At 48.3% G+C, this 25,558-nt stretch overlaps 2 protein-coding genes across 13 annotated transcripts in view; one reads left to right on the top strand and one right to left on the bottom strand.

The window, feature by feature from the left end:
- Positions 1-20,727, top strand: part of FHL1 (four and a half LIM domains 1) — a 34,545-nt gene extending 13,818 nt beyond the window's left edge. Inside the window, exons 1-7 of one of the 4 annotated variants that reach the window (XM_086619462.1) lie at positions 8,622-8,643; positions 9,068-9,070; positions 16,427-16,608; positions 17,343-17,520; positions 18,026-18,195; positions 18,780-18,966; positions 19,741-20,727. In XM_086619462.1, coding sequence (XP_086475588.1) covers positions 8,622-8,643; positions 9,068-9,070; positions 16,427-16,608; positions 17,343-17,520; positions 18,026-18,195; positions 18,780-18,966; positions 19,741-19,898 — 900 coding nt within the window. In that variant the 3' untranslated portion in view covers positions 19,899-20,727. Of the gene's footprint in view, positions 1-8,606; positions 8,644-9,067; positions 9,071-16,426; positions 16,609-17,342; positions 17,521-18,025; positions 18,196-18,779; positions 18,967-19,740 lie in introns of those variants that run through there. The other 3 variants (XM_009977852.2, XM_009977853.2, XM_086619461.1) reach the window with 3 other exon arrangements.
- Positions 20,728-21,614: 887 nt separating this feature from the next.
- Positions 21,615-25,558, bottom strand: part of MAP7D3 (MAP7 domain containing 3) — a 48,518-nt gene continuing 44,574 nt past the window's right edge. For 7 of the 9 annotated variants that reach the window (XM_086619495.1, XM_086619493.1, XM_086619498.1 and 4 more), the window contains one exon: positions 23,343-24,689. In XM_086619495.1, coding sequence (XP_086475621.1) covers positions 24,380-24,689 — 310 coding nt within the window. In that variant the 3' untranslated portion in view covers positions 23,343-24,379. Of the gene's footprint in view, positions 23,044-23,342; positions 24,690-25,558 lie in introns of those variants that run through there. The other 2 variants (XM_086619494.1, XM_086619501.1) reach the window with 2 other exon arrangements.

Below are 25,558 nucleotides of genomic sequence, written 5' to 3'. Positions count from 1 at the left end.
AAAACCCAAATCAGATTCCTTTTGAAATAAATTCATATTTTCGTGGTTAATGGACTTGAAAGATCCAGCCAATCTCTGGTCCTCTCAGGGCTGATGGCCTCTGCGGAGGACTCACATTTGGCCGCAGTGCGTCGAGGCTCTGGAGTTGCTAAACTGGGAGTCCCTCTCCCCTAAGTGTGGAGGGAGGAAGAGGCACACAGCTGGCAAAATACTCCTTTATCAGGGCTCCAGGGTCTTCTGGAAGTCTGACTGACTTCTTTGGTTTTGCCTGAGTCCTTAGCCTCTTGGAGGTGAGTTTGGGAAAGAGCAGCCAAGGCAACTTCAGTAGGATCAGTGCGAATAGTTCCCTCGTCTGGCAAGGGCTCCAACTTTCCTGCAAAAGCAAAGGGGCAAAAGCCTGGCTGAGCAGAGTGATGTGTGGTTGTTAAACAAGCAGGGTTTGAATGACTCGATGGGCTGATGTACAAAATATTAACGTGAACGGTGGCTGAAGTCAACTCTGGCCACAAGCTAAGCCTGGGCAAAGGGGAAAGTTAAATGGCATCTATTTCAGCAGAGGAAACATGATAATGCAGGACCACAGCAAGGTGCCTCAGAAGTCTGCACCGTGACTCCATCTGATGAGTGAGCGGGTGCTTGTGGGCCACCTCACTCCTCCAGTGGGTGTCTTCTCCTTGGCTCGTCCTGGAGCACGTTCCTTGGCACGGACAGCGAGTGCCCGTGTGATGCGGTGTCAAAAAAGCAGTTGTGAATTTGGAGACGCTCTGAGGTGAAGGGTTTTCTGTTCTCCTGCCCTTGTTGCTGTTGGTGCTTTGTTGTAAGAATCAGGTTGTGGGGAAGTTGACCCCTTCCTCCATTTTAAAACACACTATCTGAAGCTGGAAATGAAATCAAACCCTCCCAAAACAGAGATTTCTGAGAATAACTTTGTGACTAATCCAACCCCATAGGCCTCACTGGAGGAGATCTTGCAGCTTTGTTTTTCCTTGTAAAGAATGCCCAGCATATGTCCTGACAATTAGTCAGAGTGCCCAAAAATACCCATCAGCCCTGCAAGCTGATCTCCTTCGGCTCTTGGAGCCGAGACAGACACAGGGTTATGCACTGCGGGGCTTTGGGGAAGGTTATTTTTAAAATGGCCACGTAACACGGGTGACTTGGTCCTTTCGGCCACCAGTGCCGTCCAACAACCGAAGGTGTAGATAGCCAAACGCTAATCTTGCTTGAGGCGACTGTCCCGCGGCCGGGATAACGGGCTGGTTGTCCTGCTGGACATACGTGCCAGGTCTGGCTCCTGTCAGCTCTAAATCAGTGCCCAAGGCATGGCCCTGGGGCCAGCGCCAATCTCGGGCAGTGCTTTGATGGTGTGCTGAATGCCAGGGAGCCGTCCCAACTGGCATGCCAACACTCAGAAGGGCATGTCCTTCTCATCGAAGTGGTGGCCTGTCTTCACGCTTAGCCAGGCAGTGTGCTTCTGCCCAGCCTTCTTCTGAGCAGCATTTGCTTTACTGACTGACCACTTGAGCAGAAGTTTTCTATCCTCAGTGTCTCCTGTGCACTGAGTTTCTGGAGGGTGTTTTGCCAGAATCGCAGTCCACTCACAAATGGTACTTTCTTCTCCTCCCTTGAAAATGAAGGTCTTTAAGGGCTCCTTGGTCTTGCAGAGCACAACTTGTGTGGGCTTTGGCTTTGCCCACTGTGCTGAGGGGGCAGAGGAAGGAGGTCTGCAGAACCATCTGCCCAGAAACTTCTCTGGAACAAGACGTTTTGCTAGAAAACATCATGACGAAAGCATTCCCAGCCTTTGGAGGAAAAGCTCAGGCATAGCCTGTAATGCCCATCTTGCAAGTCCTTCTTGCTGCCAGATCCTGTTGAATGAACACAGGGCTACTGGAAACCTGTGTGTGGGATGCTGTAGAGCATGTGTGTTGTAGCTGATGTCTGGGTAGCTGCTAATTTCTGACTCGTAACGAGCAGATTTCCAGGGAAGGTGAATGACCCAGCTTTCAAGCAGTGGTGCAAACTAACATTTGAACTTCCTTCTGTACTCTCCACAGTGAGCTGTTTAACATCACTGGGAGAGAGCATTGCTCAGCCAGCTGCCATGCCTACAAGATGTAATTGAAAGCCATCAGGAGTGCAGAGAGCTTAATGGAGGTTGTGAAATATTATTTCGGTGATGGCTCACTAACAATTTGATGAAGCCCTGACACGAGCCCTTATTGTATGGGTATGGTAAGATTGTATTGCTGTGAGCTGCTCATCAGACCTCATCTTTCCTGCCACACTGCCTGGCTGGGATCAGTGTGGTATTTATTTGACAGGGACTTAAGTTACTTTTCTCAGCTCTGAAGCCAGGGCTAAGCCATGGAGGGGAAGCTGTGACTGGCAAATCTTTGCCTCATGTTTGACTCCAACAGTCATTCCTTCTTCACATGAACTTGAACAAAGACAGACCCCTGCAGTTGGCTGAGATCACCCTAAGCAGCTCTGCTGTCCTAAGCATGAAGCTTTGGGGTAATAACTTGAGGAATAACTGAGTTGTGGTGCAGCTTGACTGGCCCCAGGGAAGTCTCCTCCAAGGACCACATCGGCGCCGGTGGAAGTGCTGCTGGTAACTGGGAGGCGTTGCAACCCTGCCAGCGCTGAGGGCACAGCACTGCGTAGCTGCAGCCAAAGCTCTGCGTGTTGCAGGGAGCAGAAATCCCAGAGCTCCTCGTGGGAGTTCTGAATGCAGGGGCCTGGCCAGCGCGGGTGAGAGCGTGGCACTGCTGGGGCCCCGAGGTGCTAACGGAGAGACCTTCCCCATTGCTCCTGCGTGCCTGGACACGCAGGCTGCTTCCCCTGTGCCTGAGGCTCATCCCCCCTGGTAAATACTTGTGCTAGTCCTGCACCCTCGGCTGCTTTGATGGTAAATGAACTTGCAAGAACCAGCTGATTTTGCTCCTCTCAGGGCAGATGACCTCCGAGGAGGACTTCACATTTGGCTGCGGTGCTTTGAGGCTGCTTTGCTCAAACTGGGCACTGCTGAGTGGACCTGTGCATGACACAGCCATAAGGCTGCTGGGAAGGAAGAGCTGAATGCTGTGTTTGAGGCTTTTTAGACCAGTTATGGGCTCGATGCTCTTACAAATATCTGAATCAGACTGGTCTTGGCAGTATATGTGGATCTTTCCCAGGAAGAGCAGAGGAAGTCTTTGTGTCCCGCTAGGTTTGGCCAATGTCCAGGCACATTGAGACCTGTCCTTTTCTACCTTGCAGTTCATGCAAGGGGGTTGCAAAAGCCTGCTGAGCCTCCCAGCCTGCTGCCTGCACACTCACAGCTCCCCTCTGCAAACTGAGTCAAGGCAGAAGGACGTGGGAGACAGAGTTGGAAAGAGAAGCTTGGCCCATGTGTAACCTAGTGCATTTAAGACACATACATTTGTCTTTCTAAGAATTAAAAAATAAAATAAATCTGCAGCCTTTTGGGACTGACCCTTTTTGAGCTTGTACTGAATGTCTAAATCTAACTGTAGGGATCACAGCAGGCACTCGGCATCCTTGCTGCTGGAAGACACGCCATCTTCTCTGTAATATAACAAAGAGCCACAGGGAGGAGGGAGCAGGGGTAGGAGGAACTGGACTTTCTTGGTGCAGCTGATTCAAAGCCATTCCTGTGCAGCACCTAATACTGCTGCAGTCTTTTCTGATCCCAGTCCTCTCCAATTCCTCTGTGCCCTGGGACTGCTGCTATGGGTCTCTACTGGTTCCCTGGGCCCCGCTGTGCTGCAGCTCCTGTTTGCCAGTTGCAGCATAGCCAGGAACGGGGACAGGAGCTGAACAAAGCTTTGGGTCTACAAAGCAGCTCTTGATTTATGCACAGACACTCCCCCGCAAGCCTCGGTGTCACTTGGCTTTCAGCAGCACTCAGAGGTCTGCCATGTCAGCAACAGGTGATGGGAAGAAGTGCCAGTCAGGAGCGTGTGTGGAGGGGAGCTGCAGAGCAGATGGCAGCAGGGAAATAAATTTGGAGCTGCCATGGGAATAGTCCTGGAAACAGTCCAGCCTGTGGATGGAGGCAGACGGGAAAAACCCAGCTTATACCTCTTCCCAGTTTTGCTATTTTTCAGATGCTTTATTTCCAGCTCTGCTATCTCTGGGCCATTCTTTCCTGTCTGTTGCTACAGCCTCATCTTCTTATCCTTCCTTCATTTCCCCCTTTCGTTCTGCACACATTATATCTGAGTTCATGGAGGGTTACCCAGTGTCTGCCTCCTTATGAATCTATTCCCGGTTCCTCCATCCCTACCTCCACGGCTGATCCTGAAAGCTTTCCTTGGCACTGAAAGGCTCAGCATACAGATCTGACCCAGCCGTGGGCTGGAGTTCAGCATGGAAGAAAGGAAAACACCTTGGGCACCTTCACCATCTACTTTCCTTCTCCACGGTCCCCTCTGCGCTCGTTGCCTGAGGGCACAGGGCTTTGCCTTATGGCTGGTGTGTTCACCTCCTCCATTGCTGCAGCGATGTCCTTGCTGGCTTTGCTCCAGATGTGGATACATCCCGTGTGAACCAGAGTGTCCCTGTCTTGTGTTCGTATGAGTGCCTGCAGGATATTTCAGGGGTGCTGAGGCACATCCTAGTGTGCAGAACGCAGGAAATGAGCCAAGTTTGAGTCTCCTGAAGTGTTTTTGTGATATTTTAACAAGAAACTGTTTGGTTTTGAACCGAACTGGCTTTTTTTTTTTTTTTTTTTCTCCACTGTTTGAAAGGACTAGGTGGAAACTTCCCATTTTGGGTTTGTGGATCATGGGTTGCACGCAGAGCCTTGGGAAGCAGGGGAGCACCCGCCCCAGCAGCCCTCTCTGGCCAGAGTTGTCTGCCCGTGGTCCTTGCTCTGCAAACACTGCTCCATGGTACCCTTCACCAGCACAGAGACTGCTCCTGGGAGCAGGAGGCACACGGGATACTGAGTGCTTGGAAAGCTGGATCAGCCCCAGGTGACAGTCCTGGAACCAAAACCTGCCTGGCATTTCTGTGGCAGTGAGGCTGGCACCTCCTCTGTCCTACTGATGGACCAGCCACGAGTGCAAAGGTGGGCTTTTTCTTGGAGAGAACTGTATTTGTGTCCTCTCTTCCCTAAAGCCCAATTCCTTTATTGGTTGGCTTCTTGAAAACTCTGTCTTAATTTTTTTTTTTAAATAAATATTGAAAAATTTATTTTGTTTCATTTCTGCCTCACAAGAGCCAAGGGAGGTTTAACTGCGGTCTGCAACAGGTTGGGCAGAAGGAGTGCTCTCTGCGGTGGGACAACACACATTTCATGCAACCTAAGATAGATTTGAAATAAAAGAACTCCTGAATCTGCTGTGCTGTTACTTGAAAAGAAGGAAGTGTTTGTGCAAATGGTGGGTCGGAGCAAACCTGGATGTGGAGTGCTAAACCCCATGCTGATGGGTGCAGCCCTGGCAGATGGGACCGTGCCAGTCCTGTGCTATCTATCGCAGCAGCAGCTCGAGCTGGAGTGAGAGTGTGGAGTGAGTCCAGCACCTGCCGGCACGGCAGGACGGGTAGGGAGCAATATGAGGCTCTTGTTTTATGGGAAGCCTGGCACATGACTAGTGTGCTTTTCTGTGCAGCTTTACCGTGAATTGCTAAGCAGCATATCTGGAAGCAGAAGGTACAGCATTACCCTAAGAGGTGGACAGGTGCTCCCCTCCTGCTCATATTTACTGCTGCTTGCTTCTTTCTTTGATGATGGTGACTAATAGTTCATCAATGCCTGGGTTATACCAGCTCTATTTAGAACTTTCTACCCATTGAGTGACAGCAGGATGTGTGAGCAAGCTGAGACACCCAGACCTTTCCTGGCAGGATTGTTAGGGCAAGAAAATACTCTGGAAACCATAATGTGAATCATTTGTCTATCCGAGCAGATGACACTATGCCCCAGCCATGCTGCTTTGCAGTCAGACCTGTGCAGTGGGGTAAGTGTGTCCAGACCAGCTACCCGGAGTCCTGAAAACCTACAGGACAGGTTTAATGCCAAAAACATGAAAACCCAAGTCTGCATGCCCTGCTGTGCATTCACTGACATGTTTGTAGCACTCTTTCCTCTGGGACCCACAGGTGCATGGTGCCTGGTGAGAGAGAAGGGCTCAGGCAGTGCTGGCACATCTCCTTTCTGGGGCACCCTCTCCTTCCTGGGTGCTTCTACTCCCTGCTGTGTTTCACAGGTCAACAACATCCCTCCTTGGCACTTGTGCACCACTGGTGCGTTTAATCACCTGGGCTTGCGAGGATAAAGAGGGGCTTGGGGAGGAGACAGGAATTGTCCAAGGTCATATGGCTAAAACCAGCCGAGAAACCAAGAGCAGCCCTGTCCTCTCAGTAAGGGTTGTTCTCCAGCCCGTCCCTGCTGCGCTGGCCCAGGAGGCCACAAATTCAAACAAAACAGCCTTTTTATTATAGACTGCTCCAGGGGAACGCCAGAGGCTTTGCAGAGCGAGCTGTGCCAGGAAATGCTGCTCCGGGGAGTTTCATGGTGAAACTTCATTGTGGGCGTCAGCAGGGCCAGGTCTCCCTCCTGTTTTTTGGCCAAGCTTTCCTTCTCCCACCTCCTCGAGCCCACGCCTGTTGTCATGCAGCAAAAGCGTGTGTTTGTGCACGTGAAACGTTTTGATGGCCAAGTGTGCGTCCCTACTGCCCGCGTGCCTCAGTGCTGCCAAACCGCTGCTGAACTGCAGCTGCCTCTGGGGTGGGACACGGCAGCTGCGGACACTGCACAGCAACACTATTCCGCCTTTTGTGACAGGGACCAAAGGTTCCCCTTTCTAGCTGAAATACAAGGTATCCGGGGGGAAGTAGGACATGACTGCCGGGCGGGAGAGTGCCAGCGCTTCGCATAGGGAGCTACAAAGGAATGAGAATGGTTAATGGTGCAAACTCTACGTGCATTGCCAAAAATGAACTCATGTCTGTAAACACTACGCTGCGCGCAGCAAGATTAGCACAGGAAAATACCAGTTGTTAGGGTTCCTGTTACCATCTGAATTATGCAAACAATTTGCTAGAGTTTATAGACGAGCTGGGACGGAATAATGTTAGGTTTTTCCTAGCCAAAGTGTTTCAGCATGCTAGTATTTTAGCATGTTTCCCAGCCTCAATCTGCTATGCAAGTGGATCCATGCTGCACTCTTTTGGGATGGCACGTTGTCAAGTGTGGCCTTTTCCAGGCTGCGTTGGAAACTCGGAGATGTCGGGATGCAGGGGAGATGCTGACCTTGCATATGTGCTACCTGGGAGCCCTAAGATGGGCACGAAGGCCCAGGGTGTCACTGAGCCAGGTGCTGGTGCCCTGTCACATGCATGAGGTTGAGGAGCTCTCAGGACCTCTGCAAGTGGGAAGTGGTTTCTGGCTGCAGCAGGGCCGCTCGGGCTGAAGATGCCGATGGCTGTTCGGAGGCCAGACACCGCTGTGATGGGCTCCACAGAAGGAATGATAAACATTGGCTCTTCCCAGTGGCTGTCCGGGAGGTGAACTGACTTTCCCACGGCCATGCAGTGAGTCAGTTTCGAGGCAGGATTAGCAGCTGGGCGTCCCTGGCCCCTGGCCCTGAGCGTGCACTGACGGCCAGTGCATAACCCGGAGCAAACACACGGCCATGGAGCTGCCACAACCTGTGCGTCCCTATGGGAGTGAGCCCTGAACCGGAGCTCCCTCCACTCCCTGTCGTGACTTGAGTGGAAAGAGGCTGGTTGGAGCTGCAGAGCTGGGGTCTTCCAGGGAGCTTGGTGGATGCCTGAGTAGAGAGGCAGTGCTCTCTGTAAGCTCCATTCCGGGGAACGAGCCCAGCCCTACTGTTAGATGCTAGAGAAGCCCTGTAATCGTGAAACCAGCTTTCTAAGTGCTGCTGTTCAGGGACTTGCTCACGTTAAACAGTTAATGCCTTGAGGTTCCTTAGGGTAAAACCTGGAGGAGGACCAGGTATGGTAGTTTTACTGGCAGTAAAGACTTTATCGTGACCATCATGTTGAAGGCGACTCTAACCTCCCTCATGAAGGTACCTTCTATTACTTCTGTGGGCTCTCAGTTGGGTCCCCAGGGGTATAACCCATGGCATTTATGGGCCCTACAGCCAGGGGACAGCCCCTTGCTGGTTGCTAGGACCGCAGCCCCTCTGGCCCTCCTAGGGCTGTGATCCACCTCTTACCTTCAGCAATGGCAGTGCAGAATTAACGTTGGGTCTGTAATTTAGCTGAGGACTGTTACAAGACACAATCCAGCTCTAAAGCCAAGGCCAAATAGTACTAGCATGGAGTCAAGTTCCTGAGGTGCACTCTGCCTTTGGGACTAATTTGGGTGCTGAGTAGCTGGGCAGGTATTTACATGTTGCCGACAGGGACCTAGAGGTCTTTGGATCCTATTCTTCTCCCTCGGATCACCTAAAATGGTAAGAATTTTCGAGGGGGATTAAGGTTGTGATCTCTGGGGAGGGGAGTGGACATCTGGTAGGAGTCCCATCCATATTAATAGCCTCCGTTTAAATGTATGTTATCAAACGGGGCAGCTCCTAATCAGCCAAGAGACTGTGAACTCTGCTACCTAAGGGGCTGCTGGTGACTTTGGGCTGCTAATCATGGCTTTCCACAGGCACACAGGTAAAGTGGAAGCGCTGCCGGGTGTTGTGGGAGAAGCCCTGTGTGTGCAATGCCTGGTAAATGGGGAGGAAGGTTTTGCTAACGGGCTCCTGCACCACCAAAATAATTCCTTTGAACGTGATCTTAAAACCTCGGCAATCTGCAGCTGTAATCAATGATGGCAAACAGGCTTATACCCAGTGCAGGGGGCTGGGACGGGGAGCGCGGTGCTGGTGGCGGCCTCATCTGTTTTTTAAAATGCAGGATGCCAAATGCTTTTGTATCCACTGCTGTGGGAAGGCTGGGGCTCAGCTGTTATTTGAGGAAGACTAGGTGAAAACGGGGGATGATGCTCTTGCAGCAGGCTTGGTGTGGCAGCCATTGCAGTGAGCAGGGGAAACCCACAGCAGAGGGGAGAGTGCAGAAGCCCAGCGTGTAAACCCAGGTGGTTTGCTCTGCTCTGGTGGGAGGTTTGTGCTTACTCCCTCCTCTCTGTGTTCATCTTGTACATCAAACGGGCTGACTCTCGCCAGTAATAAGAAAACTTTAACTTCTCCTTCCCATTAACACTAACTGAAATCTTGAGAGAGCGTTTTGCGTGTCCCCATGGAATGCAGATTTATTGTGTCTTCCCATCCGCGACTAATCTCCTCCAGCTCTCCGATTACAGACCCATCGAAAGCTCTTTGGGACTTTTAAAAGCTTATCTGATTCTTAGAAGCTAACCATGTTTGTGTGTGTCCGGCATGTATTTACAGCCCTAAATCACAATGTGCAGTGGCAGGACCATTGCATCTCTTGAAGAGACATAGCTCAAGGGGTGGACACTCCTGGGGAGAGGGTGTCAAGTCTGGGGCACAGCTCCTGTGGGCATCAAACTGAGCTGCTGCACTCCAGGAGCCAGGGGACAATGGTGCTCGTGAGACTTTGTTGGCAACATAGAGTCTCTTCAAAACTGGGGAGGAAAGTCACAGCATGCTGTTCAACTTCACACTCAGCCTCCCAGGACAAGGCGTGAGCATGAGGCTTCTTGGCATGGCGTGTAACTACTCAGGATTTGCTTGTGTGATGCAGATATGCATTATGCAAGGTAACTTTCTGAGTAAAATCTGGCTTCTTTAGTATCATTTTTAAACATCTCAAAGCTGTTTCAAAAGAGCAATCCATTCAGTTAAAACATAAGAAGACATCTGACATCTATTTTTTAACTTCAGCCTATGAGACTGACCGATGCTGTAGCATCCTTTCATTATACATCCAGCTGTGTCTTTCTTTTCTCTCTGATCTTCCTCAGGAGAGTGTTCTCTGGGGCAAGGACCCACGGATTTGATGTGCTGTAATACAAAATGCTGAAGTGTCTTCTGAGCAGATGCTGCGGCTGGAGTGCTGCCACCACCAAGTTATAGCGCAGTGTCCACTCCCGTACTCTGCAGAGAGCCCTGCTCTGTGGGGCAGCCAGGGGGGTACTACAGTGCCTGCCCCGGGGGTGGATTCCCTGGAGCAGGAGAAAGCTTCACTTTTGGGGCCACCTGGGCATGAGAAGGGCATCCAGCTACTGAGGTGGGGGCAGATCTGTGCATAGCTGGAAACATAATTGAGGTCAAAGCTTAAGGCAGCTGCAGGGCGACTTGGCTACTAAACAGGATTTTTGCTTTAGTTTTGGTTAGTTTTGAAAGGTTTGGACTTCACTGCTTAAATTCTGCCCAAGTGCTTAGCCTTTTTCCAGGCAGTGGTGCTGTGCACACCGGGAGCCTTGGTAGCCTTAGCTGAGCTCTGGATTAAGTGTAAAAGTTAGCCCCGAAGGAAGTGTTTGCAGAGCTGGAGCAGTGTGGTTTTTAATAGCACATCCCTGCTTCCCTGGGGATCTGTGAAGATTTAATAATGATTGGGATGTGCTCAGACAGGGTGGCAATAGGACCGCAGGGAATGTTTTTGGCAACTGCCTGAGGAACTTGGAGCTGTTCTTGTTCTAAATAAAGAAGCTTCCATTTTATCAACAGACTAATTTTTGAATTACAGAGTACGAGACTCGCACGTGCCCCAGCCTGGCAATGGGAGAGCACAGCTCTCCACTCCTTACTGCCAGCCCTCCCGGCAAAAATGACCTGCAAGTGATTTTTTTGCTTTCCTTATTGTCCAGGGCAGCGTGGTGCTGACCTTCAGGTGCAGTCCTGAGCGTCGCTTCATATATCGGATTAACGGGACCCTGCTTTTAAGGGTATTCCCTGGTATTTATAGCAAACCACGAGACATTGCATAGAGGAACGCTGAGAATAGTAACTCAGGTGACAGACCAGAGGGTGCCAGGTCTTGAGCTGGAATAGGCAGGTGTAGGCAATGCCTGGCGATACGGGGGCTGTGTGTACTCAGTCTGAGTAAAGAAAGAGAAAAAGAAAACTGATGGAGAGACAAAATGCGATTGCTCTTTTCCTTCCATATTGCCATAGAGTATGCAGCTGTGTGTAGGGCAGAGGGTTAATACCTTCAGCCTTCCCTTCTTTTCTAAGTGGTGGAATAGTCCCTAAGGTTTAAGCAGTTTCCCTGGTTGTTTTTGGAGACCACACTTCAAGTTCTTCCTTGGTGGTTTATCACATTTAAACATACTCCCGAGAGACATTAGCACATATCCTGTGCTAAGTGCTTTGCTTATCAGCTATGCTTCAGCTCCCTTTGCAGAGTGCTTCGGTTTCATTTGTTGTGCAAACCACTGCCGATGCTGCTTTGTGGTTGCCTGAACTGGGAGGAACCAGCCCAGGGGCCATGGGAGACCAGAACCGACAGGAGAGGCATGGGGTTGTGTTAATGCAATAGCTTTTGTGGGGTGGCACTCCTTGGGTCTGTATCTTCCTTTCCATCCTAACGCTTGCCATGCTGCAGGGAGCAGCCGTAACCCTGATTGTGACCACTAGCTGGGACAGCCCTGTGACTGCTCCACAGCATGGTATCAGTGTGACTTGAGGTGTGTGGAAGGTGGCAAAGCCCAAACATTTGAGATCTTTATTTGAAAGGTGGAAGGCATGGTTGTCCAAGGGCTGAGGGGCTGCTTTAGAAAAGCAGCAGATGCTCTTTGGGGACGAGTGGCTAACTGGCACCTCTGTGGTCAGGTAAATGTTAGGGCTGAATTCCAGTGGGTCTTTGTGCCAAATACCCTGATACTTGAGAAGGCCACTGGTCTGGCCAGCTGCCCTCGAGCTGTAGCCAAATCCACCAGGGAGCTACATTTAGACAGCACCCTGCCAGGGTTGGTGGGAGAGGGACACCTTGCTTGAAGGGGGGTTAGTGTCTGGAAGTATTGTTGGATTTTTCTTGAGCTCTTATTGAGTGTCCTCTAGGTTATTTAAGCATGGGCAGGTACTGCACTTACCCCTCTCCCCAGCAGCCAGCACTCTCTTCTCACCCACTTCTCTCCAGCAGAACATCGTCTGCACATGAACATCAGCCTGGGCTAGAGAATAGTTCCAGTCTGTACATAATTTTCCTCTGTCTTCTAAATCCCATTCTGTGGCCCCGGAGTCAAACTGAAATGGGGTTTGGATCAGTGCTTGTTCTCAGGGTATGTGATTCTCCCGGGGTTAAACAGGAGACACTTGATCAGGCTGTGAGCTCAGAGACGCTGCAGTCTGTTGCAAACATACAGCCAAGAACCCGTGTTCAATAACTTCCAAGCTAAACCACCTGTGTGTACTGCTGCTGTTCTAAGCACACCGCTGGGAAATGAAGCACACGGTACAGCACTTAGGGTTTTAGCAGTGAGTGCTTACGCTGAGCACCGAGTTTTGCATTGCTGTAGCACAGTTACGCCACTGGTGTGAAACCCTACTGTGAGCTCAGCAGCTGCTGCACAACTTGCACAGGGAAGCTGTGCAGCACAGTCTAAAATAAAGGCCCCAAGGAAGCGCAAGGAGGATTCATGGATCCAGTGTGTCCTTAGTTTCATGATTTGTCTATTTTCCAGACAGTAAAGACAGGCCAGGCCTATCATACCTGGAAGCTCTGGCAAGAGAAGCTGTGGGGATGTGGTGCAGCTGGAGGGTGAATAGGTCATTAAGGAGATTAATATCTCCAAACCCATGACCTGCTCCCAACCAGGCTCTAGAAGATGGGTTTTTGTTTGTTTGTTTGTTTGTTTGTTTTTTTCAGAGCACAACAAATATCTGTTCTGTCTACCTTCTGTGAGAGGGGACAGGACTGCTTAGGGGAGCAGCAGTAGGATACTAACTGCTTTTTCCCCAGGGCAACAGAGCTCTTCAGTCTTCATGGACATTTGCTCCACTCTGGGGAAAATGACCTGGTGGTCCCAGCACAGCTGCTACCAGTTGCTTTAAGGGCTCTTGTGCACCAGCCCCTGGGTGGGCTGCTCCTGTGGGAGGGTTGTAGGAAACGGTCTGGCTGACGTGGGCTCTCAGCATGGCACAGGTGAGTAGAGACCATGAGCAGCCAGCATGTTTGCTAGGACAACATGGTCAGTGTATCTTCATTGCAGGCAAGGGGATAGAGATGCCTTTCCCAGATCCAGATGAAGGATGATACTGTTGAGGGCAGAAAGCTCCTGGAAAAGCTGGAATCCAATTCATGCCCTGGCCTATGTATGAGAAGGGGCTTTTTGGTCCATGAGATGGCACAAGGCAGGCAGAAGCTGGCATGTCTGCATGTACAGCCCAGCTCCTGGGGCTGCCAGGCCCGGGTGTTGATTGTCTGTTGAGCCCCAAAGCTGCTGTGATAAATGTGTGTCTCACGTTAGCGCATGACGGGTTACACGGGAACGAAGGATTATATTACTCCCTGAGCCATGTGTTCCTGATTACATGTTCTGGTTGAAAGCAACCCTAAACCTGAGATCGGGAACCTTTTGATGCTATTTGCCCTGGACTCTGTGCAATTGCATTTCTTCTAAATTAAACTCACTTGCTTGACAAAGCTCTGCAGAGCTGGCCGTGGCTCACATAGTTTCCACGTTTCCTGGCTGTTTATTTGTTTCATTTACTTGAACTGGCAAAAACACAACTCTTGGTGTAGTTGTCAGCAGGACATGGCCGTCTCCTGACCTTGGCAAGGAGGCGTTTCCAGACCTCGGTCCCCATAGAGTGCAATTCCTGCTGCTGTAAGTTTTAGGGGAAGGGGAAGGGTGTGAACCTGGTCCCCACCTCTGCTGCAGCGTCCCTGTGCGACGTTCCTCTCCAGGACTGTCTGTCTTGCTTTCTGGAAGAGAAATGCTCCAACTTGTTCTAGCCTAAAGTTACTGAAAGGGTGACAAGGAGGAGGCAGTGGGATGACTCTTGGATTCTAAAATCGGCAAAGTAACTGTATGAGTCCCATCTCCTGTGTCCTGTTCCAGTTTCTCTTTGGCTTGCAGACAGTACTGGAGAAAAACCAGCTCCTTCGTGATCAGTGCCCACAGCATCTTCTGCTGCCACCCATCCAGCAGCTTCCTGAGCCCAGAGATGAGGCAGAAGAAGAGCTCTGAAATAACAGCAAAACGTTCCTTTGCAGGCAGGAACCTCCTCAGTCTTTGCAGCTGGCTGTGTCGGGGGTGCTCGTGGTGTGCTGCCAACAGCTTGTTACTCTCAGAGAAAAAGAAACTGGGTCAGCAAAGGGGATGGTGAAGGCAGCAGCCACCCCTCACTTCTTGCAGCGGTGCCTGGGCTTGTGGACAGGGCTGAGCCACGGGCAGGAACTGCTGGGTGTGATGTGTGCTGGCCTGGCAAGGCGTGCGTGCACTGGTGCCCTGCTGCAGAGCCCCGTGCCTCCCAGAACCAGCGGCAACAATCCTTCGGCCCTGGGGGGGCTCCTGTGCCAGCCAGGGGATTTCTCACACTGCCAGGCTGGGCCATGCAGTCGCTGGCAAATCTAGAATTACTGGGGTGGGTGGGTGTCCAAGAAAAAGCTGTGTAAACAGGTTCTCGTGACGTAACACCGCAGCGGTTCCACCTGTGCAGCATCCCGCAGCCATGGGTGAGCCTGGTGGGATCCCACTGACCCTCCCCTGCCATGAGGGCACTGCCAGGAATGATGTACCCTCTCTACACCCCAAAAACCCCCAAGCCCTTTTCCAGTTTATAAAGATTCTGTGCTGGGGCTTGGAGCAGCACGGCTGGAACAGGCAGCTGGTGTGCTGCCGAGCTCCGTCAGGAGCAGGCAGCAAAGCAGCCTCTCTGCTCCAGGGCTGGGTGGGGTGGCCCGAGGTGAAGCTGTGCGATGGAGGAAGCAGCAGCAATTTGTATTGCCTGACCCGTCCTTCTCCCTTTCCTGCTCCCTGCTGGTGCTACAGTTCTACAGGGAAAAGAATAATTAAAATTTCCTCTTGGCATCCTCCACTGCCAGACATGTCTCCCATCCAGTTGCTGGTGGTGCAGAAAGTTCAAGGCTGTGTCCTGGGCTGTTGGCCGTGGAGGAAGGATGGCGCTTCGTGGTGCTGGGGGCTCCATCTCTGCCCACTGGTACGAGTGGCGTGGGCAGAGATGAAGCCGCGTTTTTCTGGGACTGCACGGGCTCATGTAGCCCTGACGGAACTTTTGTGGCCCTCGTGGGAGCGTTGCTGGCTTCCTCTGCGGAAGGGCGTAGGGAAACGGAGGGAGTCATTAGCAGAGGTGGTCTGAGAGGCTGAGACCGGGTGTGCAGGCTGGGGTGAGTGTCTGGGGAGAAAGCATGAATGTGCACCTTCAGCCAAAGTGGAAAATCCTCTGGTCTTGACTGATGTGCTGGCTCCATGGCCATGGTGGAAAATCATGGCTTTGCAGAGCCCTGCTGGCATGAATTGTAGAAGTTTCTTTACAAATAGGGAGCTCTTTTCAGTTTTTTTCCTCCCGCCTTCATATGTGAAAGCCCGGTGAAAAGAGGCAGCTGGAAGCTGCGCAACTATCCAGCACAAAAGGCCTCGGAGGGCTGCAGCTGGCTGTGGGCTTAGCCTGGAAACATGGAAACTATTCTGCTCCATGCATGGTTGGCGGCCGTTTCTGCTCACAAATTATGTGGCACCTCAGCCAGGGCCATAATGAACTAAGGGGCTCTCCGTGAGTGATTAGGTATCGTCATCCTTGCTTGGCCTGAAACATGTAAATAAAACAGCGCAGTATCCTTCCTCCTAAGAAGGTGACGGGGAAGGCTGGTGTGGGACTCTGCTCTCCTGGCCAGGGTGAGCAAACATTGCAGCCAGAGCCCATCCCGCCTCTCCGCAGGCAGAAATCGTATCTCGAACGGCTGTTAAGGGAACTGGAAATATTTGTGTCGCTACCGCAGCGCTCACTGTCACGGCAAGCACAGCGCTTCCAGGAGGCAGAGCTGCCCTTGCTGAGCTCCAGAGCACAGCCCACATGTTGGCCCACGCGGCCTTAATCCAGCGCCCGCGTTTTGATGAGCTTTATGGTTATGTCTCTCTCCGTCCTAAATGGCAACTCATGACCTGGGAGGAGACATCCAAGCTGCCCTGTTTAGCAGATGTATGAGTTTGCGATTGCTGTGACCAGACCAAGGTTGTCTACTGCACCCAGCCTCCCCGAGCGTGTGCGACAGTTCATCAGCCTAACCTTGGCTCTGAAGACAAAGCTGGAGGCACCTGGAAAACGCCAGTGCAGTTGGCAGAGAGCTCTCGTGTTTTATAGACTACTGAGCTGCCCAATAGAAAAACTGGCTTCATGGTGTTGGCACCAAAGCTGCTTTCTCTACCAATAAGTTCTTGAGGAGCGTGACTCCACCACGTTCTCATTGCTGAGCCATCTTCCTGACACTTTTCATTTGTGCAGACCCAAGAAGCTGGAGCAGTTATCAGGGCTTCAGTGCCGTCACTTCAGGCTCTTTCCTCTTGCAGGGCCTGGCAGTTACACTGTGGGCACCATGTCGGAGCGCTTCGACTGCCACTACTGCCGTGACTCGCTCCAAGGGAAGAAGTACGTGCAGAAAGAGGGCCGCCACTGCTGCGTCAAGTGCTTCGAGAAGATCTGTGCCAACACCTGCATTGAGTGCAAGAAACCCATAGGAGCTGACTCCAAGGTGAGTGCTGAGCCATTAAATTGGTGACGAGAAGACAACAGGCAGATGCTGATAACTCTCCCATTTGTTTTCCTGGCTCTGGTCTTGTGTAAAAACAAGTTCTCTTCCGAGTCCTCTGGCTGATGGGCCATGTGCTCCTTGGGCAAAGAGCCAGAGGCTCTGGGGCACTGCAGCAGGGATGCTCACGATGGGCTGCTTTTGCACAGGAGCTAATTTCAGGATCTAGATTCAACCACATGAACTGCTGCAAATGCTGAGTTGTCCTGAAAAGAGTACTGCAGGTAATCCAGCCTTGCAGAAAACTCATCTTCTGGGCCGAGTGCTCGGGAACCTATGGTCTGATTTTTGTCAGTTTGTCAAATGTTTATTGCTTCATGTTATTATGCTTCATGTTATTATTATTATGGCAATAATAATGTACAACTGAACTAGAGGGACCGTGACAACCAGAGAAGCCCACACTTACAGAACTTCAAATCTCAAACCTGTTGGTTTGAAGCGTCTTCTGCTACCCTGAAAGTCCAAAGAGAAAGTGATTGTGTCAGTGAGTTTGGTTAAACGTCCTTCCTGTAACGGCTCGCAGATGAGCTGCACCTCCAGCCACTGAATACAGACGTGCTTAGGAACCAACACATCCATCCTTTCCTGCCAAGGCGGGTGAGACAGGAGCTTGGTTTGAGGGCTGCTCAGCAGAGAGAAGGGCTTAATGCTCACTCCGTTTCTGTTCATTCCAGGAGCTGCATTTCAAGAACCGTTACTGGCATGACAGCTGCTTCCGCTGCTTCAAGTGCTACACATCCTTGGTCAACGAGCCCTTCATGCTAAGGGAGAACAACAAGGTCTGGTGCAGCAACTGCACTGCTGCTGAGGATGCGCCCAGGTGTAAGGGCTGCTTCAAGCCTATTATTGCAGGTACTGGTGCCAGTGACGGGTGCAACTCCCAAGCTCTGCTCTCCGGCAAACCCATGGTGGTTTATTAAGCTGTGGAGGCTGCAGTTAGGGGTATGGGCATCATACCGGAAGGCTAGAACACCACAAAATGGTGCAAGTTTTGACTTTTGTGCTCACCTGTCCATTCTATTCAAGTGTTGAAAGGCTGCTTTGCAGTCAACCCTCATGTGGATTGTTCACCCTAGCAGTTAGTCTTAAACCATTTCTACCAAAAGATTTGCTCTCTAAATCAAGGTCCTCTTCTCAAAAAGGCTTAGGCACCTGTCTGACAAATATGTTAAGAAAATCTAGGAGGCCTTGGCTAAAGCCAGATACAGAAATTCATGGCTCATCCCGTGTCCGCATTACAACTGAATCCTAGGCATAGGGATGGACAGGTCTTGCCTACAGGTACAGCACATTGCACAGAGTGGGGAGTTTGTCACATACTTGAAATCCCACTTAACAAGTTATTTGTCTGTTGTAGGAGACCAAAATGTTGAGTACAAGAAGATGGTCTGGCATAAGGACTGTTTCACCTGCAGCCAGTGCAAGCAAGTGATTGGATCTGGGAGCTTCTTCCCCAAGGGTGATGACTTCTACTGCGTCTCCTGCCATGAGCATAAGTTTGCCAAGACCTGTGCGAAATGCAAGAACGTAAGTCCTTCCACTTTGCAAAGGCAGCTGCCAGAACTAGCCCTCACATGTCTTTTGGACGCTAGGAGTAAACCAGTAGACAGATCATACTGGAGCTGTACCAATGCTTATGTTCTTTCCTTGAGAATACTGTCTGAAGCAGCTGGTGGTATAATAATGTGAGAGCTAATGGTTCTTGGATATGACAGCCTCCAGGCAGGGGCTGCAGGGGTACCTGATGTCCACTCTGCTGAAACGAAGTGGGCGCTGGCCTTGCACTTGGCTTTGGGGATGGTTTAAGCTCTCTAGTTAAAGTATTGTGTATTGAAGCAATAAAACAATATTTAAAAAAAAATAGCTGTTTCACAACTTTTGCAACTGATTAGTGTAGAATTCCAGAGTCACTGCAGGTAAAATAAACTATTACAAAAGCTCCAGGCACACAGGATTTCAGGCTAGATGAACTCAAGTGCACTGCACTACTTAATGAAAACTTTTAAGAGATGATCTCCATGACAAAGCCCTCCTACTCAACACCCCATGCCTGCATCACCTCTCTTCCTCCCTACACATTCTGAAACACAGCTCTGCTCTTTGCCTCCTAGCCCATCACTTCTGGAGGCCTCACTTACCAGGAACAGCCTTGGCATTCGGAGTGTTTCATTTGCTCCAACTGTAAGAAGCAACTGGGTGGGAAGCGCTTCACAGCTGTAGAGGATCAGTTTTACTGTGTTGACTGCTACAAGGAGTGTGTTGCCAAGAAGTGCGCTGGCTGCAAGAATCCGATTACAGGTATGTTGGATTCAAGGCAGCTTGAGGGCAATGGGTGCTCAAGGTCAGAACAGCGACATGCAGTTCAGAGGCTGCCGACACCAGAAGCAGGTTTAGTATCCCAAGCCCAATCCCAGCAATTCACGTGTGATCTAACTATAAGCCATGTGCTCTTGCTGGGTGGAGCCTGAGTTAGCAACTGAGCTCTTCACCCTTTGCCTGGCTCAAATTTTCCACCTTCAAAACTTCCCCAACTAGATCTGTTCCCACCTGTCTGGGAATTTTCTGTCTAAAAAGGGCCATGTTTTACTGCCTCAAAGTGACATTTGCTTCACTTCTGATATATTTAACGTGTCACGGTTACTAGTTACTAGATCACAAAGTTCAGCCCTGAAATGTGGGCAGTAGCCTGCTAGTCCCATGAGAGCTGCATTCCATTCTGCATTTTAGAGGATGGATCTGAGCCCTTAACACCCAGCTAGGGTGCTTAGCCCAACCTTGATCTTTCCTTCAGCTTGACTGTTTCCTGGAGAAAGGATCCAAGGAGAAAAAGCTTATCGCAGAGACAAGCCGCACATGCCTTATGCTAAGCCGCCTGTTTCTCCAAGAGCAGAATCACGGAGCAGCAAACAATGTGGTTCAGTTGCAATTTGGGCTAGTGTTTTAGGCATACAAATACTGTCTGCAGGGCTACAGAAGCACAGGAGGCAGTAAGAATGGGATCTGCTGCTTGGTGGGCTAACCCAGCCAAGGGAAAAGCTACTATCGCCGTCCTATAATTGTTTTCTCTCCTAGCAGGATTTGGAAGAGGAACCAGCGTGGTTAACTACGAAGATGAATCCTGGCACGATTATTGTTTCAAATGCACAAAGTGTGCCCGTGGTCTGGCCAACAAGCGCTTTGTTTGCCATAATGGAAAAATTTACTGTGCTGAGTGTCCCAAACGACTGTAAGGAGCAGACAGCAATTGCTGTAAAATGTGGATTTTAGAGCCCTGCTTTCCAAAACAGCCCTGGTAAAGGAGAAGTTTTTTGCATGTTAAGAACTTTAACTTTTTCCATTTTAGTATAAAAACTAAAGTAGCATCAATATACTGGGTTTGACTTTTGAAGCTCCTGCAGTACAAAAGCATGTAGTGTTGCAAAAATCTAACTTTGCTTCCAAGTAACTCTCAGTGTAAAGGCTTGAAATGCTGTTAGATTTGGCATTAGAGGTCCACATACTACATAATCTGCATGTGGCTTAAACTTAAGGCTAGTTTTAAACTTGTCTGGTATACATTTAAGCTTGGCACTTAAATGAAGTAGGTTTGACAACGCCTGCACCTCTGAGACAGAGATGCAAAGATTGCACCTGGGATCAGAGAGATCCGTTACCGCACTTTTACCAACACAGGCACATCACATACGTCACATCATTAACAGCGGCACAGTAATAAATACCTTAGATTACCCTACCACACCAAATTGCAGCAAACGTATGGAATGGCTTCATCTTACATATAACAATGTTTTAGCAGTACAATTTAGCTTTAGTTCAGTTTCCAAAAACTTATTTTAGTCTTGATTTCTGCATGGTTTGCCCAAAAGTTTAGCTTGTCAGCTTTTTTTATGTCATTGCTTAAGTAAGGCTGTCTATATACAATTATTAATCCATTAACAAGAAGTAAATCTTTCAACTATGACAAAATGCACGTGCATTCAGAAGTGCCTCAAAAATAGTTAGACAACAATAGCTCTCCTACCACGTCAGTGTATGTTTTATGACTCAATAAAAATGAGACTAGTGCCTGCTTGGAGTCCTACAGTCTGAAAAATGTGGGGTTTTTTTGTTTGTTTGTTTTTTTCATTTTGCCATCTTACACGATTGACTCCTCTTATGGCTGAGCCAGTGAAATCAACTCTGATGCATTGATACTGGCAAAGTAAAGTGTCAGCTGTTCTGCCACAGCACCCTTAAATATCTGAGGACCAAGACAACGATTTCTACAAACGAGGTTTTTTTTTAATATATAACTGACACCGGACCATCTGCCAAGAACAGTCTGTGTGAAAAAGCCCTCTGGAGAACATATGCACAGCCACTATCCATGCACAGATCTACCACCACCCTTCACCAACCTGAACGCTGGTTTAGGGTTTTTTTTCCACAGCAGTGGTTGATACCATACAGAAATATTTATCAATTAGATGCTGCTCTAGTCATTCCCTTTTGTTCACGAGCATCTCCAGAAACAAAGAACCCTCGCAAGAAAGACAAAAGGCAGCATCTTGCTGTGTTCTTGACAGTCACTGCTCCACTGTGGCCCTGGAGCACTGCTAGACTCACCATCAGAACATAATGATGCTGGTGGTACAACTAAAAGACAAAGGCTTACAACGAAAAGCAAGTTAGAATTCAACAGTTATGACCGCACCATTGGCACGTGCAAACACAGCAAGATCTGAAGGTGTTAGTACAAATAAATACCTTCCCAGCCACACAAATGCAACTGCCAGAGAGGCTACTAGTTTTGGAATGTGCAGTGTGGCATGGTTAGAGCAGCACCAGAGGGCATCTCAAGGTAAGTCAGCAGGGCAAGGGGTTGGAGACTCCTAGTAAGGTAATGTTTAGCATTACAGAAATAAAGCGTTGTTCAACTGCAAAGTTTATTTATCGGTGCGCGCATATTTACACAGAGCTGTAACAGACCATCCAACAAATAACATCAGCACAGAAAAAATATCGGCATCTTTTTTGTTAGAATGATTGTCTCTGCCAGAATGAAGCAGCTATCATACAAAAATACATTTTTCCTTTTACCTAAGGCACTGCTCTAAAGTCTAAAACAGTTCGACAGTATTCTGAATAGCCGACGGTGAGAGTAAGAAGGCTGAGGGTTTCCTATTGTAACTGCCATGTCGAGGGAAGAACACATTTAGTCCCAACAAAACCATTTGCATTTCACCACTGAAAACACAGCTGCCGTTTGGATGATTCATTCGAACTGAAGTATCAGCCAAAGGTTCACAGCAGGATTTGAGACAGCCATGCTTTACAGTCATCACTTATCCAGCATGGCTGTTACAGGAGACATAAGAACAAGGCTGCACTATTTCCTTTAGTAGCAATTTTCGGATGATGCTTAGTTAATCTCTTCATGCTGGAAAAAGCAGGCAAGTTTAGGTTAAATAGATTACTTGGCGCAGGCTTTAGGGGACAGGAAATATATACGCAGCTTGTGGCCACTGTTATAAAGCTGGAACAGGAACACTTAGAATAATTAACATGAACAAAACATGACTTCAGAGGTCTAATACTGTTATGTACACAATAAAATAATACTTCCATGAGTGTAGATAAATAAGTAATTCAAAAAGAAAACATTTTTAAAAGCATGACATGTTAAACTGCACTACGACAGACATATCTAGGTACTCAACATTTTTATAATATATTAGTGCATATGCTGTAAAACGTTTTGATGTGCTCCAACAGATTAAAACACATTAGCGATGGTACAACACTACATTTTGAAACTGCCAGTATTTTCACTTTAGGAAATAAGGAATTTTTCTTCTCCATTCAAAATCAAAGATATGCAATTCTGTGTTTTTGAAGAGCACATGAACCAACAAGTAACAGCTTTTTTCTAGAATGTTACAAAGGGTGCTCAGCTTTAACACACACTGAATGAGTCTTTTATTTCATCAAGTGCCATTTTAGGAATATGCAAACTGTGGCCAGTAACTACGTGGGGAGCCTCCAGTGGCACGTTGCTGTACATGGTATTGATGTGAAAATAAAAGACAGACTCAAACAGGCCACTGTAAACTCTGTAAAAGGGAAATGAGTGATATTTGAACAAGGAAATCTTATCTAACAATTAGCTAAATGAATGGAAAAGGAACACCAGCACAAATAGTTTCCCTGAAATGTTTCAAGGTGCAAATTAGAAGTCTGTCATCCCTCCCCTGGTGTGTTTTGGGTTTTTTTGCAAACTTGAAGATGGACAAAGGTAAACAAGCAGCTTTTCAAAACAAGGCCTTCGGTACTTGGTAAAACACTGGATTACTGAAGTGCAATCAGATTATTTCCAGGTCTCTAGTGTTCACAGTTCTGTCCAAAGAGCAAAGAGAAGAAAACATTTAACCACCATAACTGTGTGTATGTCACTTACATCTATCATCACTGTCAGTCTACATCCAGGGAGTGAGCACAGAACCACTTGGTTACTTACAGTCCACAACCAGCACAGTAACTTTTTTATTTACAAGCATTAGTTTTCCAAGTTATGTACGTAATTCTTAAACTGTATTACGTCTAAACATTTTCAAGTTCAAAATTAAAAGGCAACTCTGTCTTCACTAAAAAGTCAGTAATTTTGATCAGAACCAAATGTGATCAGCAGTATCACATTAATTCTGTCTATTCCCATGGCCCAGTTAGTTGTGGCCTCAAGGGAAGTCTCAATGAGGCTATGTCCATGGGACTACAATTCACGAGACGCAGAGTGACAGAGGAGACTCAGGAAACAGTTCAGTCTAGAAAAGTGCTACACTTTAATAAAAAAAAAAGTGCTACACATCACTTAAAGAAAATGTGGATATCAAGTCTTGTTTTTTCCACTACCATTCATTTCACCTGTTCACGCAGTCATTTATCTCACGGAAGGAGATCTCCTGCTGTGAGTATGTCCACTTGGGGTTTAGCTCCAGCACCAGAGAAGTTTAGTCTTACATAAACTTGCTCACTGAAGCCTCTCTGACACACTATGCTGTACTGCATCAGGGTTTGGCTTCTCAAGTACATGTGGCTTCAGGGGCAGCCCTGCTTCTTTCAGAAAATTCAGAATATTCTGTGTGTAGCTTTATTACTCCTCCTAGAATGTAACACAACTGTCTGTGGAATTTAGGATTGGTGTTACCTCCTCAGCGAAGCAAAAGACTATTCTACAATAAGTAGAGAGGTCAGCTAATACGTTGCCAGAGCCTGAAGAGAACTTGTAAGACCATGCAGGTCAGCATCAAAAACTTACAGAATGTGCCTAGGAGTGGAAGGGTCTTGTCTGCAGAGTAACATCAGACACCTTTGAAACTGTTAGTATCTTCAAAAGTAACATATGCCATTTAAGACATCTCAGAAGCAGCCGAGAGTACAACAGATGGGCTTGAGTGCTGGTAGGAGGTACAGAAGCTTCACAGGGGCTCAACTGTGTCTTTGGAAGAGCCTTAATATCGGGCCTTAGCTGCTGCCTAGAGCAAGTCCCTAAAAAGGCATTGGTTGGTGAATCCTTTGACAGAATGCAAGTTACAAGCACTAAAGAAAGAGCTTTCCCTCTGGTCTACACATTGGAAACAGTGCCTTGAAAATTAGAAGCTGAAGTTAAGGCAAGGAGAGGAAAATGCGAGGAAGTTAATTATCTAGCCAGAGCAAGAGACAGATGATAGGGAAATCAGCTTGGATTACCTGATGAAGCATCTATAGGTTTGGTCAATGAATTCACTGCACCATCTTCCTCAAAAGCCAATTTGGGACTAGAAGGTATTGTAGCAGCATCATTCAAGTCTTGATTACAGTTACCAGCAGAAATGCTGCCTGAGCTCAGCTTGGTTGACTTGGAATGTACTCCAATGTCAATAAACTCCTCAAAAGTCCATGAACCAGATTTTCCATTAAGATTCTGTGTAAGTTCAATTGTACGATCAGCATCATTAACACCCAATTTCACTGACTCCTCGATAACCATTTCTTTTGCAGGATGACTAGGAAAAAAAAAACAGAATGGATACTTGCATTACAATTTCTGGATGTTTAACCTTTAGATTCATTACAGGAGAGCCAATTAGCAGTCTGCACACTTTGCAAAGCACTGACTATGCTGAAGGGCACTCCCAGACAAGCTCCTCCAGCTGCCATGTGTGATCTCTCCTCCAAGAGCCAGCGGGGAAGAATGACTCAACAACATAGAGCCACTTTTTACTGTACTAACAGCTCTCAGGTAAGGTCTGGCTCCAGAAATTTGATATAAGAAAGCAACAAGTTTAAAGCCTGCACCATTAAAACTCTGTTTTAGTAGTGTGCATTTTTCCTTTTACTTTCAAGACACGAAACTGAGCCTCGGAAGACTAGCAATATTTAAAATGGATTCAAAATCTAAACCCAAATCAGAGTGGTCTATTTTCATTCCTTCTTAAGAAAATCATGAGAATGTCTTTATATTCCATTACTAGAGGAATGAGATTAATTTATCATCGCTTTAAAAAAGAGTTCACAATGTCATTTCTAACTCATTAGCACTTAGATGAGCAAATGGAACAAGAATCAGAGGACAGATTTTCTAGCAGGAGATGGAAATGCTTTATGTTCAAAAAGATAAAGTTTGAAATACTAAAAAAAATCCCCTCCTATTAAAGGAGGCTTTCGTGTTGTATCTGGTGTTTCAGTGGAACTGAAACCGTTCTAGAGCTTTCTGTATGTTATTCTGCCTTTTCAGTGCTGTCCCCCTCCCTCTTGTTTAATGCTTTGTTAATGAAAAGAACTGCTAGCCACTTCAAGGGAGAAGATTTCAAGCCAATGCTGCTCTTTGTAAGTAACAGGTTGCTGGCTGTGTCTCACTTCTTAGCAAAGTCAG

Source organism: Tauraco erythrolophus, chromosome 13, assembly GCF_009769465.1.
Source record: "Tauraco erythrolophus isolate bTauEry1 chromosome 13, bTauEry1.pri, whole genome shotgun sequence".
NCBI lineage: Eukaryota > Metazoa > Chordata > Aves > Musophagiformes > Musophagidae > Tauraco > Tauraco erythrolophus.
The sequence above is the reverse complement of the archived record's forward strand: the minus strand, read 5'-3'. Positions and strand labels throughout refer to the sequence as shown.